Genomic DNA, 19,885 nt, shown 5'->3' on the forward strand with positions numbered 1-19,885 from the left:
CTTTTCTCCAGAGAAAATCTGTCTACGTATGTGTGTGAGCGTGTGAGAGGACCATGGGAGGTACGTGAGAAGGAGGCCTGCGTCAGAGTGAGTCATCAGCCACTTTCACAATGTGTAGATGTGACGCTGATGCAAATAGCCTGCACAGGGATTCATCTCCTGCTGAAAAACCCTCCTGGTTCTGCTGCTTCCAGCTCACCTGCCTCTGATGACCAAGCTCTTTCTTTACCGGGGGGGGGGGTAAAGGCACCTGAGGGGAACAGGGTGGCCCCCACACCTTCAAACATCCCTCATCTCTTTACGCTGAGATTCATCTGTTCAGCCAGGAAAGGACAGAAGATGGGAGGAAATACAGAGTAAACCAAACATTTATCCCCATAGACTCTACACAGTGTTAAATATGCAGCGTCAAGGTTCATTGACTGTTAAAAATGTCATCTTTTTATTTGATCTAAGTTACAGGCATTCACCCTGCTAGGAATGCTGTACTGGTTTAACTTCAACTGTTTCTCCCAGGGACAGTCGGGCCTTATCTGCTCATCACCCGCAATAAAACTACACTATAACTGTCATGCTTTAACTTCTCCGGATTCTTCTTTGAAGTTCAACAATAAAAGAAATGTCCTGACAGAGTTGACCACAAACATTCAGGGAGTGTAATTCTCTGTCTGGGTCCACACTGGAAAAAACATCTAGAAATAAGTTACAATTCCCTAAATTAAGTGTATTTACCATTAATTTGAGTAGATAAATTAGGTAGTTTCCAATGGAATTAGTATTTTTACTTTTAAAATAAGATAATTAGATAACATTCACTTGAAATAAGACGATGCAATTGTTTTTTTTTCTTATTTAAAGTGTAAATTGTCTTGTTCCATTGGCAAAATGTCTTTTTTACTTCCTCAATCCAAGAAGAAATGCACTTATTTAGATTTAGATTTTTTCCAGTACTTGTGCTGAAAAGTAACTGTTTGTGTCTTTCTAGGGCAATAAGAGTCATTATCATTAACTTTAACATTGACTCTTCTAGATTCAACATAAAAAGATAGAGAAAGAGATATAGACTATGTAGAGCAGGGGTCACCGACCTTTTAAGGCTGAGGGCCACTTCAAGGGTACCGAGACGTAGGAAGGGCGACCATTACTGACCCATGAGCTGCAAGGGTTAGCGTTAGCCTAAACTTTGTTCATTATCAACATATTTTTATTGTTTCTGTTAATTTCTAAGTTTATTTAGACATTGTCATTATGAAATCTCTATAAATGATTAAAAGGAAGAGCAACAGAATAAAATAAAATTTGAGACTTAGCCCACTGGTGGGTTGTTTATTTAGAAGACTCTGAGGGCCCCCCATGCGGTCCTTGAGGGCACCGCGTTGGTGACCCCTGATGTAGAGAGTTAACACTGATTCTGAGTGGGACCAAATGCATTCAGATAGATGTTAAATTTAACTCTTAAAAAGTGTTACTTTAACACTGCAAAATACACCTTTTATATATAGTTTTTATTTATTTTCTTTAAAAAGAGACATTTGTGATGAGGTTAGAGTTTTTAACCAAAACCAGGCAGAAAATGTGCTTCTTTTCATTTATAATCATTTTTTATATATATTAGTTTCAATGCTAATAAATTTAGTCCCCAATTATGTGATTTTTTTCATCAATTTCAGATTTCAGCCTCTTTAGAAAAATCTTATTTGTTTCAGAGAAAAATCCCCAAAGATTTCCCCCCTTTCATCCAAAATAAGTGGGAATTTTCCAGTGGGAGGCAAGTTTGATGACATTTTATTTTTCTCGAATGCCATTTGTCAAAAATGCGTATTTTTTTCCTGCTTAGGGAAAAATCAAATAGATTAATATTTGTAAAAATAAAAATTCTTTATGTAAACAAATGACTCCATCTGTGTTCAGTTTAGAAAATAGAACACTTAATAAAATATAGTTTTGTTTTTACCCGTTAAACATCCTGTTAGGTTTGTTTTTATTAGTAAAAAATGTTATTTTTACTATTTTTTCTCTTCATTTAAAAAAAGAATTTTATTTTGTTTATTGTAAGTTGAAAACAAGTAGCTTTTTCCGAGTCCTTCGGATTCGAGTTTTTTAAAATTCCATCATTACCTCTGCTGTTATAAATATTATAAATATTAATGATTCCTCTAAAAATGATGTTTTATGGTGTACATTTTTGTCATATGTAGTAATAATATGGAAAGATGGAGGATTATTATCTAATCTAAGGGAATATTTTAAGTTAAAAATTGTTAAAAAATAGTTTTTTTTACCCGATAAATATTTTCCCAGCGCTTTATCTTTTAACTTCCACTAAACAATGATAATAAATATAAAATTTATTTTTTTATATAAAAATAAATGCATAAACTGGTTTTAAATACATCTTTAAAGTCAAAATTTGATTCTACCCAAAAATCAATGAAAATGCAACAATACTGAGGTGGATTAGAAGAGAAACACTCCAAAACATAGAGTTCAAAAAATAAAGTTTAATGTTTATGTGCTGTATAACAAATAAAATATATTAGTGTTTAAAAAACAGGTGCATAACTGGGTGAAAGCCTAATCTATCACTTGAAAGAAACGGTGATCAGTGAGACGACATGCAAGCGCTCTCTTTAAAAACCCAGGGAGACGTGGAGTCATTGTAAACCTGCAGAGCTTCTCCAATCCAGACAGAGCGCTGACTGATCTCCCAAAGAGTCCCCGCCCCCGCCGACAGACGTACAGTTACAGAGCACATCACAAAAACAACGCATTTAGGATGCAAATAGACTTATTACTTACATAAATATTGCATTGATCTCTCTGGGCGAGACTAACCTATGTGAACGGGGGGTCAACAGATGTATTTACACACAGAAAGAACACTGAGCCGCCATGTTTCTACGCCTAAACATCAACAACACGTTGGAAATCGGCCATAAACACTGTTAGAGCTAAGGCTAAAAGCAGGTTCTTATACACCAGTTTGTTTGTTTTTTTTCCTTAGTGACAATTAAGATTACTTTTTTCTGTCGTAGCTCTACATACATGAACACTGAACCGACACCAAAAATCTACAGCAAAGTTACACCGGACACAGAAAACCCTGGCTGACAGATTAGGCTATTTGTTATATTTACAAGCTGTTGCTTCAACAACAGAAATAAACTTTTTTATTCTGATTTTTTTTATTGTTTTTTTCTTTTTCTATCTTGCAGCTGCTAAAACCAAAACCCACCAAACCTGTGAGCTTTAATTCTTTTACTGCATCGCGTTTTTTACCTCCAACAGCAGCGTTCTGCTAAATTACAGAGTGAGACGTTCGCTGCTGTCCATCCCCGTCACAAATGACCCGTCATGATCGTGCAGGAGTGTAGACACGGCGCTCCATCCCGCCTCAGATGTGTGAGGGTGTGAAGGAAACGACACAGAGGTTAAAAAAATGACAACCTGCTGCTGGGCTGCACCTTAACTCGGCCTCCGTTTTCCTCCACCCTCTGCTTCCAAATACCAGCAGAGTCATAAGACATTACAGGAGCATTTAAAATCCATTATGGATGCCTTCATGATTGACTCGCAGCACAAAGGTAGGACTGATTTAGTGAACTTTGCACCGAACACCCCACTGAGCACGTTAACAGGGTGAATTTTAACAAGCAGTTCCATCACATTCGCAACACATTTTTAAATAGAAGTTGTTAATGTATCGACACAAACCGATGCTTCAGCCTCCGCAGAGAGACCGGAGTTAAGATTCAGGGCCCGGCAGCACAGCCTGTCCACAGAAAGCAGCTCCCAGCCAGAGGTACCGAGTTTAAAATCACACAAAACATCTGATGAAAACACAAAGACCTGCAGAGCACCGAGGGGCTTCCTGATGTGCCCTCTAGGTGCTTTGGCTAATACTTTTAAAAACAAAAAGGCAAATAAAAATAAATGCTATTCATGAGGCAACGTTGGTTGTTAAGGCTTTACTGTGGCTGTGCTTGCTTAGTATCCGTTGATGGGTGAAAACTGCATACTGTCAAAGTTGGAGTAGAATGAAGAGGGCAGGCTGATGGAGAGGCGGGAGGCACTATGTGGAGTCTTCTGGCTCTGATTTGATGATCTTCTTCTCTGCGTTGCTGGGCGCCCGATGGGATGTCCCATTTTCTGGGGAAAGAAATAAAGCACGTCATCGTCAGCATAGCAATTTATGACACAACCATTCCAGAAAAGGATGCGACTAATGTTCAAAAATGGCGCCCGATGGGCCGTCCCATTTTCTGGGGATACATATAAAGCATGTCATCGTCAGCGTAGCGGTTTATGACACAACCATTCCAGAAAAAGATGCGATTAATGTTCAAAAATGGCGCCCGATGGGACGTCCCATTCTCTGGGGAAACAAATAAAGCACGTCATCGTCAGCATAGCGGTTAACGACACAACCATTCCAGAAAAAGATGCGATTAATGTTCAAAAATGGCGCCCGATGGGACGTCCCATTCTCTGGGGAAACAAATAAAGCACGTCATCGTCAGCATAGCGGTTTATGACAGAACCGTCCCAGGAAAAAATGCGATTAATGTTCAAAAATGGCGCCCGATGCGACGTCCCATTTTCTGGGGAAACAAATAAAGCACGTCATCGTCAGCATAGCGGTTTATGACAGAACCATTCCAGGAAAAAATGCCATTAATGTTCAAAAATGGCGCCCGATGGGATGTCCCATTTTCTGGGGAAACAAATAAAGCACGTCATCGTCAGCATAGCGGTTTATGACAGAACTATTCCAGGAAAAACTGCGATTAATGTTCAAAAATGGCGCCCGATGGGATGTCCCATTTTCTGGGGAAACAAATAAAGCACGTCATCGTCAGCATAGCGGTTTATGACACAACCATTCCAGGAAAAACTGCGATTAATGTTCAAAAATGGCGCCCGATGGGCCGTCCCCTTTTCTGGGGAAACAAATAAAGCACGTCATCGTCAGCATGGCGGTTTATGACAGAACTATTCCAGGAAAAAATGCGATTAATGTTCAAAAATGGCGCCCGATGGGACGTCCCATTTTCTGGGGAAACAAATAAAGCACGTCATCGTCAGCATAGCGGTTTATGACAGAACCTTCCCAGAAAAAGATGCGATTAATGTTCAAAAATGCCGCCCGATGGGATGTCCCATTTTCTGGGGAAACAAATAAAGCACGTCATCGTCAGAATAGCGGTTTATGACAGAACCTTCCCAGAAATAGATTTGATTAATGTTCAAAAATGGCGCCCGATGGGATGTCCCATCTTCTGGGGAAACAAATAAAGCACGTCATCGTCAGCATGGCGGTTTATGACAGAACTATTCCAGGAAAAAATGCGATTAATGTTCAAAAATGGCGCCCGATGGGACGTCCCATTTTCTGGGGAAACAAATAAAGCACGTCATCGTCAGCATAGCGGTTTATGACAGAACCTTCCCAGAAAAAGATGCGATTAATGTTCAAAAATGGCGCCCGATGGGATGTCCCATTTTCTGGGGAAACAAATAAAGCACGTCATCGTCAGCATAGCGGTTTATGACAGAACCTTCCCAGAAAAAGATGCGATTAATGTTCAAAAATGGCGCCCGATGGGCCGTCCCCTTTTCTGGGGAAACAAATAAAGCATGTCATCGTCAGAATAGCGGTTTATGACAGAACCTTCCCAGAAATAGATTTGATTAATGTTCAAAAATGGCGCCCGATGGGATGTCCCATCTTCTGGGGAAACAAATAAAGCACGTCATCGTCAGCATGGCGGTTTATGACAGAACTATTCCAGGAAAAAATGCGATTAATGTTCAAAAATGGCGCCCGATGGGACGTCCCATTTTCTGGGGAACCAAATAAAGCACGTCATCGTCAGCATAGCGGTTTATGACAGAACCTTCCCAGAAAAAGATGCGATTAATGTTCAAAAATGGCGCCCAATAGGACGTCCCATTTTCTGGGGAAACAAATAAAGCATGTCATCGTCAGCATAGCGGTTTATGTCACAACCATTCCAGGAAAAACTGCGATTAATGTTAAAAAATGGCGCCCGATGGGCCGTCCCATTTTCTGGGGAAAGAAATAAAGAACGTCATCGTCAGAATAGTGGTTTATGACAGAACCATTCCAGAAAAAAATGCGATTAATGTTTAAAAATGGTGCCCAATGGGACGTCCTATTTTCTGGGGAAACAAATAAAGAACGTCGTCGTCAGCATAGCGGTTTATGACAGAACCATTCCAGGAAAAAATGCGATTAATGTTCAAAAATGGCGCCCGATGGGACGTCCCATTCTCTGGGGAAACAAATAAAGCACGTCATCGTCAGCATAGCGGTTTATGACACAACCATTCCAGAAAAAAAATGCGATTAATATTCAAAAATCGTGCCCGATGGGACGTCCCATTCTCTGGGGAAACAAATGCAATGAAATTTTAACTCTCCCAACAATAAAAACTGCTTGCCCCGGGCGATTGGGCGATGGTTATTATTATTATTAGATATACTTGTGAATGAGAGGTCGTGTTCGGAGAGGAAAGCACAAAACCTTACTTATAACTAGCATACACGGTCAGTTATTGACGGTGGTACATCAGCTGTTGCCATAGCTCCTGTGTAGTGTGCACGGCTGCACGAACAGCAGCTTGATGACCAGGGTCTAATTCATGTTTGCGTAGCACCTTTTTGCCGCTGGATGCGTAAATAAGCTTCCTGGAGCACAGCATGCCGGAGTTCATGAACTGCATTGTTCCCACTCCATGCAATTCAGTTCTCTTAATCATCACAAAGTTTCATTTATTTATTTTTTTTGTTACTTTTAACACGTCTCTCCGCTGAATAGAGCCGTAAACGGTGCAAGGTGACTTTCCCTTCAGCATCTTACCACAATCTATCCGCCGACTTAAGCAAGAAAAGAGAGGAGGAGGTAAACGCTTTCTGGAGACCCGCCCCCTTCTTCTTCTGATTGGCTCTGAAATTGGCTACCATTGGCTGACAAACGCATGAGGGATTTCGTCTTTTTCCTAATTTATTTACCGCCTGGGGCCAGAATAATTTAATCCCACAGGGAGATAAAAGCAGTTTTTCTATTAAACTCAGATACAAACAGGTTCAATTTAAAAACAACAGATTTTTATCAGATAAAGAGGTTTGAACGTTTAACTTGGTGAAACGCCAGAGCCGGCGTTAATAAAGAGGATGAGATCACTAACCTGCTGCTGGTGTTTTGGCCTCATCTGTGCTGCTGTTGTTGTTGTTATTGTTGTGGTTGTGGTTATGATGGCGCTTCAGCTCATTAGCTAGCTGCTTGCCCAATGGGAGGTCGCCTTCTTGCATGCTCTGACTGACCACTCGCAAGTTGATTGGTCGATCATCTAGAAAACAAAAGAAGAATCAAAGACATTGCATTAATGCCACATTAACTGTAAACACCTATCCATCTATCTATGACTGACAGACAGAGTCACTAAAAGTTCAAGGGAAAGAAAAGAGGAAGAAAAGTAGAGGAAAATCGGAGGAGGAGCGAGAGACGGAGAGAGAGAGAGAGAGAGAGAGACGCCCCCCTCCAGGCTTCTGGCTAGAGGTAAACAGGCGTGGGCGCCATAATTACAGATGCATTGTGGGATTTGTGGGAACAGCGTTATAATGAGCTGTCGGGAGTGGGTGAGGGAGGAAAAAGGATGAAAATGAGATGAGGCCTGGAGGAGAAGAAAGATCTGAATAATGATGTGCCTTCTCTCCTCTCGTCTTCTGTCCCCCGCCGCTGTTTTTGTGAACAGAAAGGGGCGACAGCTGCTGCGGCTGAGAGTGGAGAAGCTGCACCTTTTAGGAGGTTCAGTTTTCATCCACTCCAGCGCATCCAGCAGGAGAGAGAAGCTTTGCACGGTTCACGCTGTTAGTTTTTATCCCTGCTCAAAGAACAAGAGCGTGTGAAAACAACGCGCAGCTGGAGGCTTTCCTCTATCTGGACACAGGGGCAGCAGTGAGCAAAGAAGAGGTGTGAAAAGTGCTTAAAAAAGCAGGTTATGATATAAACTTTGCTGCATTCCTCACATTTTCTGGTTTCATGCCAAATCTCTTAACATATTCAAACACTTGTCTGTCTCTGCAGGGGGTTTTTTCTCCTCCTACCTTGGCTGTCTCTGCTGGAGTCGGCGGCGGTGATTCCGTTGGTGTTCTGGGCGTCGCTGAGATACTTCAACGCGGCCGGCGGGATCCTCCAGTCCAGAGCCTGGAGCCGCTCCTGCACGGCGGCGTCCTGCAGGATCTCCATCTGCCTGGCTAGCAGACGCTCCAGCTGCATCTGACACAGAAAATGAGAGATTCAACCGGGAGCACGGGGGGGGGTTCTACTAATACTAGACTCCCTGCAACAGTAAGACATTATGATGATGCACATCTGCAGGTGGGTTAAACAGCTGTTCTGAGTTCTATTTAGGAGCTACATCTGGCCAATCAGAGGGCTTCTATTCAGAGAACGGCTCCAAATAGTAGAAAGCTACTGGAATGTGCAAACTTAACATGAACTAACCAATAACCAATAAGACTCCTCTGCTGCTCTTTAAATTAATGTATGATGTGTTTAACATTTGGGCGATCTGACAGCCAGCGGCGTTAAACAGTTCTTCTTCTGAATGAGGTTTCTGAGAAGTCATATCAGCATCACAAGTGTGAAAACTGCAGCCACATGAGGTCTGGGAGAGTACAGCCTCTTCTAGAGCCTTTTCTAGATACGCTCTCATGTTTCCTGTTGCTCTGTAAGATTTTATTCATCCTAAAAACACAAGAAGCTATTAAAACCGAAAAAGGTCATCCATGGTTTCTTTAATTTTCCAAACTATTTCAACCTTTTCAAAAAATGGTCCTGGTGAAACATGGTGGTGGTAGCGTAATGCTGTGGGGATGCTTTCTGTTGCCTGGCAACAAAAACCCCAAAAAACATTGTGTTCTGTTGGGATTTTATGATGCCGTAACACAAAGTAAAGATGTAACTTGATGATTTTTTACAGTTTCTTGACACAAATCTTTGAAAATGAACTTTGAAGTCTGGTCAAACATTCTTAATTGGATTTTAGCCTGGACTTTAACTAGGCCATTCTAACACAGGATCCAAACTCTGGTAGTGTGTTTTTTACCAGGATTGTCCCGGTTTCGCTCCAACTGTCTTCCCATCAGCTTTACTGCGCTGAAGAAAAGCCTCCTCACAGCATGATGCTGCCACCATTAAAGGTCGGAACGTTTGTCGCTGTTCTTATCGTAGCAGAACTGGACTCCTTAAGGGTTTCATTAAGTCAATCTCCCAAAAATGCCAGCATGGCAGGGATTATATCTAATAGTTTTCCTCTCAATGTCTGACCTGACAATCTCTGCAGCTCCTCCAGAGTTATCAGCCTGTTGGCTGCTTCTCTCCAGGTAGGTTTAAACTCTGTGGGATATTGATTTATAATCCATCTATGTTCATTAGCTGTTCCAGCCATTGCAGTTCCGAATGCAGTTGCAGTTCCCGAGTGGTGCCCGACTTTACACGAGTGAATAAAGTGAATCTGATTGGTCGATTATCAAGGGGGCTGGATTGTTGTGGCGGAAGTTTAGCAAGCAAGTTTGGTTTTTGCCAGTTTGTCGGAAGCATCTTGTTAACCAGTTAGCAACTTAGTGCTAGTAGGTACCCAATGGGAAATTCCATTGGGACCAATTAGCACTTAGCAACTAGCCTCGTGAGACCATCCTGATCTCGCGAGCTTTCAAGGTTTCACTCGCAGATCAGTCTGGAGACTCTCCGTTAAAGAAAATTTGAAGCCGTTCACCAAACGAACGTCCAATCAGCGTTGGCTTTGAGGCGGGTTGAGGTGTGACGCAACGAGAAGCGTGACAGTTCAGTCTAAAGAACATGGCGGCTTCAGCCGATGAAACTAGCGTTAGCGTGGCTATCGAGCAAGTTTTATCGGAATTACAGAGTATATAAATATCCTTTGCCGACATGTTGCTTATTTGCTGAGCTAACCCGCCTTTACCTGCAGCAGCAAGAGTAGCCTGGCTTGTGGTTGTGTTTTCGTCGTCGCTCTGTTAGTACGTCATATGCTCCGTTGATCTGATTGGTTTATTTGGCCCGTCTATCACCAACATAGGCCAATCAGCTAACCAGTATTTTCGCCCCTTCCCAAAATTACTTCAACGGAAGGTTTCCAGATGGATATGCGGAGCAAATCCGTTGCGTATATTAGCTTCGACATAAATTAATAAAAATTTGATTGACAGATGACCGTTGATATATAATTGGCCGAATTTAGGGTACAAGCTGACGTAGAACTAACTGGCCTGCAGAAGATAACGGAAAAAACCCACAGATTTTACGACAGAATTTTTTTAAAATAGAAATTTTCTAACTTTTGGGACAATATGGTCGGATAAAGAGTATATTTATATGCATGTTTAAGCCAGAATGATTTGACATTTAAATATGACTTCCCTACGACTTTAAGGCAATATGTTGCCTCAGATTTTATTAATGGCTATCAAAGAAAAAAGCCAAAAGCTTTTGCATCATATCTGCTTTATGAGTTTGTGAATAATTTTAATATTTTTTTTAATTATAAATAAAATGAGGTCAGACATTAACCCTTAAACACCCAACATTTAATGCAAACATTTGATTCTGCAGTATTAGAAATGTCAGAGATCCTCAATCATCTATGAATGTGTTTACTGGAAGGCTTCCTTCCTGGACGTTATCTGATTGGTCAGGTTTTAATATTTTCTATAGTGTCTGTCTTTCAGGACTTCCTTCTGATGGCATCCCCCTACCTGCAGGTTGCGTCCGACCGTCTCCTCCCCTTTGGACTTGGCGCAGGCCAGCTGCTCCCTCAGCATCTCCTGCCTCATGTGGATGGCCTGTAGCGCCTCCTGGATGTCGAAGAAGTTCTCCTGAAGCACAGAAACATTCCCTTAGTCTCTATCACAATGAGTGGCTTCATTAGTTTTACTTTTCTTGTTTTTTCCCCCCATTTTTTTAACAGTTTACTGCAGAATTAGAGGCCTGTCGCTTTAAAAGTGTCTCATTCCTGCTGCAGCTGTGAATCTGTGCAGGAGTTGCTATGTTTTTTTTTCTTTCTGAGCAGGTGTCGGTTCATCTGCTTCTCTGAAACTCTCCAGAGTCGCCGGCCGCCACATGGCTTCCATCATCGGCTCGCAGTCTAAGAGGAGCCTTTCAGAACCGGATCTCAGCGCTGAGAGTCGGCTTTGTACTCCGGTCCAGGCTGATGCTGCTCTGAGCTCACAGAGGAGCTCCATCTGCCAGATCTACTTTGCTCTGAACTTCAGAAATGTGGAGCTTTAATTTGACATTCAAGCTCAAGGCCTTGATGGTTTTAAAATATATCGGATCTGCAGAATCCGGACTAAAGGAGACTAGTCCTAGTTTAGGGTTCAGAGGTGGGATGGAGGGTAATCACTCTGATCTCACCTCGGTTTTGATCCTTTTCGGGGACGGTTCGTCTCTGTCTCCACAGCGAGACCTGCAGAGGAACACGACCACAGACAAAGTTAGCCGCTCCCAGGAAGCTGGCGAGATAGAGGAGTAACGGGTGCAGGCGGCTCTTACTTGCTGGTGCGGTAGGTGTATTTGTAGGTGACCTCTCTGGAAATCTGCCGGGCGAGTCCAAACAGCTCGTCGCGGCGCGTCAGCAGAGCCATGTCCCTCATGCAGAGCTGCGCCGCAGCCTCGTTCACCGTCAGCTGCACATCAAACACAAACCAGTCAGGTTACACAGAGAACCACCTTCCCCGGGTCCCCAGGACTGCGTCAGTCTCCGTCAACCACCTCGTGCAGCGTCAGGTGTTTGCCGTCCCTCCTCTTGGAGTCGAAGCGTCCGTAGATGGCGCTGTACTTCCGGATCTCCTCCTCCCTCCGCGGGTCGTCGTCGCTCATCTCAAAGATGTGTCCGATCATCTTTGCCAGCTTCTTGTTGTTCTTCAGCTGATCTTTGACCTCAGCCAGGTCCGTCTTAGGAAGGCCCGGCGCCATCCTGTCCACGCACTCCAGCACCGACTGCACCGCTGCGGCGTCCAAGGCCTCCATGGCGTCTCTGGGGGAGGAGGGTGAGCCCAGATCTGATGGAGACAGACTGTGCTCGCTGTCGTTGCTGTGGCCTGACCAGAACCGCACCTCGCTGCCTCCCTGCAGCGGCGACCCGCTTGAAATTTTATCTCTTGCCACGTCCAGCTTCCCCGCATCGGCGGCAACGAGGGCTTTGGGAATCTTAACACTGGCGGTGTTGGTGCGGTCCTGAGCGCTGAGCAGTGTGGGGGAACCCTCGGGCAGCTTGTAGACGGGGATGCTGCAGACGGGAAGCGAGGTGAGCGGCTGGTTGAAGATGGCGGGGTTGGTGACCCAGTCCCGCAGTGCTTTCTGCAGGCGGCGGACATGCAGCGGCTTACTGGCCATACCGACCAGGGCCATGATCTCTAGGAACTCCTCCTCCCCAGCCTCGCACAGCTGCTGCACGTCGTCGCCGCCCTGCTGGATGAAAGCCTCGTAGTAATAAAGGAGGTTGGCTCGCTGCAGGATCCTGTAGAGCTGCAGCTCACCCAGGGTCCTCGGCAACACCGCCGCCATACCTGAGACAGGAAGAACACAGGATTAGTTATGATGGGAACCTGGGATGAACTGGCAGTCTGTCCGAGGAGACGCAGAGATATAGAGAATATTCCGGCATAGTTATCAGGATTAAGTCTTTTTTAGGAACGACAGAAGGAGACAGAAGTTTCAGAGATGAGCTTTAACTGTGTTTGTTGAACTGGACATCAAAAGAGGAGAAAATGTGGCTTCATCAGACAAAATATGAAATGTTAAACATTTGTTTTTGCTTTGTTTTTCTATGATCTACTATGTGGTTGTGGTTTCTACAAACTTGATCGACAACAAACCCTTCATGAAACTGAAACCACTATTCCAACATAGTTTCCTTCTGAAGCTTACTTATAACTCTTGATGTTATAGTAAAGCCTCCTCTGTACGGCAGAGCTGTAGCACAGCAGAGAGGGAGGGGGTGGAGCTTCAGGAGGCAGGACTGCAGCACAGGATTGAATTTTGAGGGGAATTTTACATTCCAGTGGCAGATATGCCAGAAAAGTCCTGCTCTGAATGTAGAGCACTTCATTTTAAAGGAAAAATCTGTTATTTCTTCTGAAGAAGCCTTAAGATGTTCGTCCTTAAAGCCCAAACATTTGCAGACCAACTATTGCTTCTTTATGCTTGGATGTTCAGTCTGTGCTCATAAATGAATGAATGTAGCGTAATATGCTAACTCTATAATATCTCTGGGCCTTTGAGGGACTATAAAGTCCAGGGATTACCCGACCTTTCCACCAATGAGCAATAGGACTAGCCGACCCCGCTGTGACCCCTACGGGAATAAGGGCAGATAGGATAAATTGACATTTTAGTTTGAAATGCAAACCACTAAGAAAAATTCAGATTTCTGACAAGAAAAACAAAAAAAATAAATAATCGGTAATAATTTAAATCATTTTAACAAATAAAAACAAAAATATATTATATACAGGTCTTTGGAGGTGACATTTCAGATATTATTTAATAAGTGAACTTTGATTTAAATGAGAAATATCTGGCATCTCTACAGACAAATATCTCTTTCTGTTTATCCTCCATTGTCAGAGCCGGTCCCCGCCGGACGCTCGCCCCTTTAGACCAAGGCAGGGAGAACAGGCCTGGCTTTGACTTTTCCTGGGTGCATGTGAGGCCCAGCCGAGGCTCGGCCGACTGAGGAGTGGCAGCCGGCCGGCCCGGCTTGCCGGGAGGACCACATGCCTCTCTCCACCCCTGCAGGATGTGTAGGTGGTGGGCCTGCCTCGCCCAGAATAGGCCGGTGGAGCCAGGCAGGCGTCGGCTCCAATAATGACACAGACAGAAGCTGCCCGAGACAAAACCGACAGAAATAAACCTCTACAGCCGATAAATTCTTCCATCTAGAACATTTTTACACAGCTTACAATTAGCCACAGCTGCACTGGACATCAACACGAGGCGATTAAAGCTTATTTCCACACGTAGGTTTAATCAAATGTAAAGCCTGGACGCCTCTTTTATTCCAGTTTGTTGTGACTCAGCACTGACTCTCTTATGAGGACCTGTACGGACGTCTGCCAGCAGATCAGAGCAGCAAAACAAAGACGTTAGGAGGAAAAAAACCCTCTGTGGGAGAGTTAAGTCATGCCACGGAGTGAGTTCCTTATCTGCAGCACGAACATAAAAGCTCCTGGAAAACCTAAAGCAAACAAACATGTGCAGACTGATGGAAGGGAGGGAGGCTGCTTCACCGGAGTCCAGCTTTTAATTAGCATATAGGGACGGATGGAAACGCAGAGGTGCTGTAAAGCAGGAGGGTTAATCGATGAATTCATCGGTTTGATATTTAAAAGGTTAAGGAGAAAGAAGTTTGGATCAAATGTGAAAAACATTTGAGATCTTTAAAGTAACTTTACTTACAGAGAAGAAATAAACCCTGAATCTGCTTCAACCAAACGGTTCCTGGAGTCTAGAGGAGGAGAACCAAACAGAACCAGAACTAAAGCTTCCCAAAGGCTTTCTAGAACTTTACTGCACTGTTAAAAAAGAAATTAAAATACAATCCCTCATTTAGTTCTAGTTTGTAATGATTTGTTCTTAATAACCTTCTAAAATGTAAATAATTTAAACCCACATGAATAAAAAACAATCAGAGTTCACCTACTGTTTACTGCATTTTTTAAAATTATGTTTAAACAAACACACCCTCTAAGATCCCTACAGTTTTAATTTATTTGCTGAGTCAGTTTTTAATAAAACAGAATCAACCCAGATGATAAAAAAACTACCCCTCCTAAAAAAGCATTTTTGATAAAGGTTATTCATTTTCTAAACAATATTTTTATTAGAAAAAATTATATGATTCAGTCAAATCATGAGTTCATGAAAAATTAAAGTGCATTATCTAAAATTCTTAAAGTAAAAAAATAAAAGAATAAATTAGAATGAAAAAATAAAAATAAAAATCTTTATTTGTCTAACTTAAATTTGCAAAACCACAAATGGAATTATGGGTTTATAATCCAGATAATGATTAATAATTTTCTGCTCTTTCACTCATATAGCAAATAAAAAGGGCTGCAACTATTATTTTTCTAATTGATTAATCTGACAATAATTTTTTTGATCATTCGATTAATAATAATAAAAGAATTAAGACTAAAACTCCTGACTTAATGAGTTCTGGATTATAGAGCATATTGACATATTGACATTTTTTTTGATAGCCATGCAAAAAATATATATATATTTTTTAATTTTGGTATAACTACAGCTCTAAGTGGATTTTTATGTCAGCTAAAGGCATGTTTTAAGATCACGATTACTCAATTACTTAATTATCTGAAGATTATTTCAATAATCCACACTGCAAAAATGACCTGAAAATAAGTAAAACAAAAAATCTTAAATCAAGTGTATTTACCCTTAATTTGAGCAGGTAAATAAGATATTTTGCCAATGGAATGAGTATTTTTACACTTAAAATAAGATAATTAGATAATATGCACTTGAAATAAGAAAATGCATAATTTTTTTCTTGTTTCAAATATAAACTGTCTTGTTCGATTGGTAAAGTGTCTCACTTATCTCCTCAATTCAAGAAAAAATGCACTTATTTAGATTTACATTTTTTGCAGTGCATTAATCACGATTTGTTAGATTAATTGATTCGGCCCTAAAAATAAACATAATGCTTCCTTTGAAGTGGCCCCCCTTCAGCCCCCTCTTTACAGCACCCCTGGTCTCCACTGCTTTCCTCAGATTTCTGTTTTTCATGATGCTGCACACATTTGGAGGAGTTTAGATCTGCAGAGGAGCCAGAGGAGAGTCTGGACGAGTTCTGTTCATTAAACATGGATTTTGCAAATATTTGTGTTTTTGGTGAAGATATCCGTCTAAAAATCTGTATTAGAGTTACATGGAAAGATGTGCAGGTCAGCCATGGACGATGGTGCTCATCAAGAGTCACAGTTTCACAGCTTTCCTTCTAAAACTTCCCAGAAACAGCTCATTTTCTCCAAAACAATCACCTTTTTATCGATTTATTTGTTTAGCAGTTCTAAATCTCCTTGCCGACTCCCTCGTGAATCACCAGTTATTCCATCAGTGGTAAAAAAATAACTTCCACGATTATGTTATTGTGGGTTTATAAACCTAAAGAGGACTGATAACTTTCTCCATTAGATCAATCTTAGAAAAAAAAAAGGAAAATAAAGATAAAAGTTGAAGCTTTGAAGCTCTAAATCAAACCAGGATATGCGGGACGTGAGCAGATTTGAAAAAGAAGAGGTGGAAAATAAAGGGAACGTGAAATGTCACTTAAAGAACATTAGCATTGATGATAAAAACATGTGGGCTTGTGGAGCTTCTTAAGGCGCTCTCGTCCTCCTCCGTCGGTTTAGGAGTCACTCACTGCAGATAAACGCCGGTGAGTTTGGACTTAAGGCGATTTATTCCACAGATGTTAGCAGCTCATTTGGCACCTTTTGCTATTGTTGCACGGATCATTGTAGACTCCTTAATAGTGAGGAGGGGGTGATTTCACACAACCTTCAAATGTTCACTCCTTAGTTACAAATTTTCTGCAAAAAATTGCCTAAACTTCTCTGCCTCTGGTGTCCTAAATGTGATAGAGTGGATCTCTGCAAAGAGACGGTGTGAAACATGTCATCTCTTTGTGTAAAATGCATTCAGGAAGCAGATTATTCTATATTAATCCCTGGGAGACTCAGTTTTAACCAAAGTATTGTTTGTTTGTGTGATGTTTTAGGTGTTTCCCACCTAGCTGTAGGATGAGATCAGAGCTGCAGGTAAACAGACAATCTTCCTTTAAAACTGAAGCGATCCTTCCAGGCAGAAATCAGCTGTAGCTGGGAGATGCAGGGATTATCCCTCGCTCTGACATACAGAGGTGGAGTTTCCTAACTTTAATAATGAATCATCTGACTGCTCTGATTCTGGAAAAAAACAAAAGCTAAAACAAATTTCAGGTTGCATCCCTGGAAGCTCGCCATGGTAACAGACAGGGAGGGACTCCTCCTCTCTTGGAACTGAAGTTTCAGGCTCAGCTTTAATGATTGTTTCTCACGGGGAGTCCCACAAGGCACCATTTCTGGACACCTATTTTTCTCACTGTTTGGATAACTACTCTTCTCACCTGTGGAAACTTTGCACTAGTTTCCAGAAACATTTAAAATCATTTCTATGCAGATGACTGCTGATGTTATCCTCAAGCATTGCCTTCCTAATTCTAAAAGAGAATAAACAATTATCGTTAGCCCAGCAGGTATTAGCAGGACCTAATGTCTTGCTCTTTCTTCCCTAACTAAAAGGTGTAAAACATCACCACACCCTTTGGGATTGCACCTGACCTGTCAGTTAGAAGCAATAGCTTTCTGACACAAAGCTTTTCAGGATAACATTTCTTCCTTAGCCCTTTATAGTACACTCAGTGAAATACTTTGAAAATCCAAATTTCAATCCAATAGTGTTATTGAAATCCAGGACAAAACCTGATTACCTTTGTAACATTTAAAATATATGGATATTCAGATGGCAAAAATCAATGTCAATGTAATAAAAAGAAACAGCAACTTGCCCAAATATATTTAAAAAATAACAAAAGTGCTTCTATAAGAAAATATGGAAAAACACTCTGAGAGTTAAATAAACACATTTTTCTTTTGGTCCAACACAACCTTAGAGGCATTAATGCTGATACTGGCACTGACATTTTTTTGTTTTTGGACCTAAATATAATAGTTAACTAGGCTTATTAACTTTTTAATTTTACTTTTAACTTTTCATTTAGCCTTTTACCTTTTTTTCTTACCAAGTAAACCTTATTTTCAAAATTAATTTGTAATAGGTGATGTATCATTCAAGTGCTCATCTAATTGGTCAATGTATCTCTGCTGAATGGCTGGATATAGATCTTGTGCTTCTAGATCTCACTGAGGGACAGAGGAGAGGGGTGAGGGGGGGACTCCATATGTAAGGGGTACGCAAGTGATCAAAAACTGTAACTTGCCCTATAAAGGGTTCAAACTGACACCTATTAACATTCAAAAACATTCACTTCCATAGGGTGTACCACAGGGCACTCCTCTCAGCCCTCTCTTTTTTCTTTTTTAATCACTGTATCTACCTTCATTTTCTGGAAATAAATGTAATGTAATGAATGTTACCTATATGCAGATGACTGCCAGTTTATCTTAAATTAAAGTAAATCAACGTCAGCTTATTTTATCACAATATTCAGATTTCTTTTTAGTTGACTTTAAAACCCTTAACTTGTTTATATGTCTTAATTGTCTAACCGCACTTTACCTGGATCTCTACACTCATCAGGAGGTTTTAAGTGGTTCCTGGAAGAAGGGGACTTTTGGAGGTACCCAGGGATGGGTGGATTTTACATCTAAAAAACACATTTAAGATGTTTTCTCTGCTTCTTGTCCACATTTCCACCCCCTTCTATGAGCAGCATTTACTCTCTGGTCAGTGTGTTTTTATTGTCTTTGACCTTTGATGTTTTCTTAAGTGCTTTATAAATAAATCAGTATGGTGTGTTTCTCTTTAGCAGATGCTCACATGCTTTGTTAAAGTTCCTGTATAGCAGCTAGAGGAAGCCAAACAGCTGATGATACTGTAAACATGGAATCTACAATCATTCTGATTATTATTCTGCACAGGAAAGAATTTTATGCGTTTTATTTCCACTCTTTTTTGGTGCGCAAGTGTAGAATATACCCAGTTTAAGCAGCATCTATCGGTTTTATTTCTATGAGAACTGAATCTGATTAAACATATTTATGCATACACATATTTATCTGCTATTATTTTCTCTGTTCTCCAAAGCATGGTTTATCTTTGCATCATACATCATCCTCTGCAGCAGATGAAGAATAAAGAGGAAACAGCAATAGTTTGATTGAGCTCTCCGTTCCTACCTGCTGAGTTTTTGGCCCCTCTGGCGCGCGCCCTGCTCCGGATCCTTGATCTTCCTCCTTCTTCCTCCTCTTCAGGTTTTCTCCAGAGAACTACTGGTTGTTATTTAGCGCAGAATAATATGAGAAACGGAATCCCACAGAATGAGATCAGCAGGACCGGAGCGCGTAAAACCTTTCCACTTCCAGGACGCAGGCAGGAGCAGGAGCAAAGCAGCGGCTGTGCGTGTTTTTTTTGGTCCAATCCTCTCCTGTCTGCCTTAAAACTTTTCCTCTGTGGTTCTGCGAGAGAAAGGAGCGCAGACGGTGCAGAGCTGCGGGGCTTTGTGCGCCTCTTCCCTCGGACTGTGTGTTCAGTGTGTATGTGGGGAGTGTGTGAGAGTCCTCTCCCAGCGCCTCTCCACTCCCCTGCATTCTTTTCAAAGGTCAAACCACACGCACAGGCGCGCGCAAACACTTCCGGCTGAGCGCGACAAAATAAAAGCTCAGTTTGGCGATTAGACTGACTTAGACTAAATTTATTGTCCTTTTGTACAGCTGTCGTTACATTTCAATTTCTTGAAGTGCAGCAGTGATCAAATGTAGACATTGAGAAAAAAAATATGAAAAACAATCAAATGGACTTGGTTTCCAAGTTTGAAGACATTTTGCTTCCCATCTCTAAGCATGACAAAATAAAAGCTCAGTTTGGTGATTAGACTGACTAAGACTAAATTTATTGTCCTTTTGTACAGCTGTCATGACATTTCCATTTCTTAAAGTGCAGCAGTGATCAAATGTAAACACTGGGAGAAAAAAAAAGAAAAACAATCAAATGGACTTGGTTTCCAAATTTGAAGACATTTCGCTTCCCAT

General features: G+C 41.6%; 1 protein-coding gene across 2 annotated transcripts; it reads right to left on the minus strand.

The window, feature by feature from the left end:
• Positions 1-2,481: 2,481 nt before the first annotated feature.
• On the minus strand, positions 2,482-19,453 carry LOC119791435 (NGFI-A-binding protein 1-like). 2 transcript variants are annotated; one of them, XM_038297516.1, is made up of 8 exons: positions 19,034-19,450; positions 11,817-12,613; positions 11,598-11,731; positions 11,460-11,511; positions 10,802-10,921; positions 8,132-8,303; positions 7,213-7,374; positions 2,482-4,149 (listed from the first exon to the last, which is right to left on the minus strand). In XM_038297516.1, the coding sequence occupies exons 2-8, from the start codon at positions 12,609-12,611 to the stop codon at positions 4,073-4,075; spliced, it is 1,512 nt and encodes a 503-aa protein (XP_038153444.1). In that variant the 5' UTR covers positions 12,612-12,613; positions 19,034-19,450; the 3' UTR covers positions 2,482-4,072. The 2 variants fall into 2 exon arrangements, with proteins under 2 accessions (XP_038153444.1, XP_038153443.1); XM_038297515.1 differs by lacking the exon at positions 2,482-4,149 and adding an exon at positions 4,336-4,601 and having other exon boundaries at positions 19,034-19,453.
• Positions 19,454-19,885: the final 432 nt, after the last annotated feature.

This window comes from Cyprinodon tularosa, unplaced genomic scaffold, assembly GCF_016077235.1.
Source record: "Cyprinodon tularosa strain WSP-4 unplaced genomic scaffold, ASM1607723v1 ctg39, whole genome shotgun sequence".
Taxonomy (NCBI): domain Eukaryota; kingdom Metazoa; phylum Chordata; class Actinopteri; order Cyprinodontiformes; family Cyprinodontidae; genus Cyprinodon; species Cyprinodon tularosa.

Excerpts from the sequence above, each read along its gene's own strand:
- LOC119791435 (XM_038297515.1), bottom strand. The coding sequence starts at position 12,611 with ATGGCGGCGGTGTTGCCGAGGACCCTGGGTGAGCTGCAGCTCTACAGG. Across the intron at positions 11,732-11,816 it reads AACACCTGACGCTGCACGAG|CTGACGGTGAACGAGGCTGC; the intron begins GTGGTTGACGGA and ends TTTGATGTGCAG. Across the intron at positions 10,922-11,459 it reads CGAAAAGGATCAAAACCGAG|GAGAACTTCTTCGACATCCA; the intron begins GTGAGATCAGAG and ends TCTGTGCTTCAG.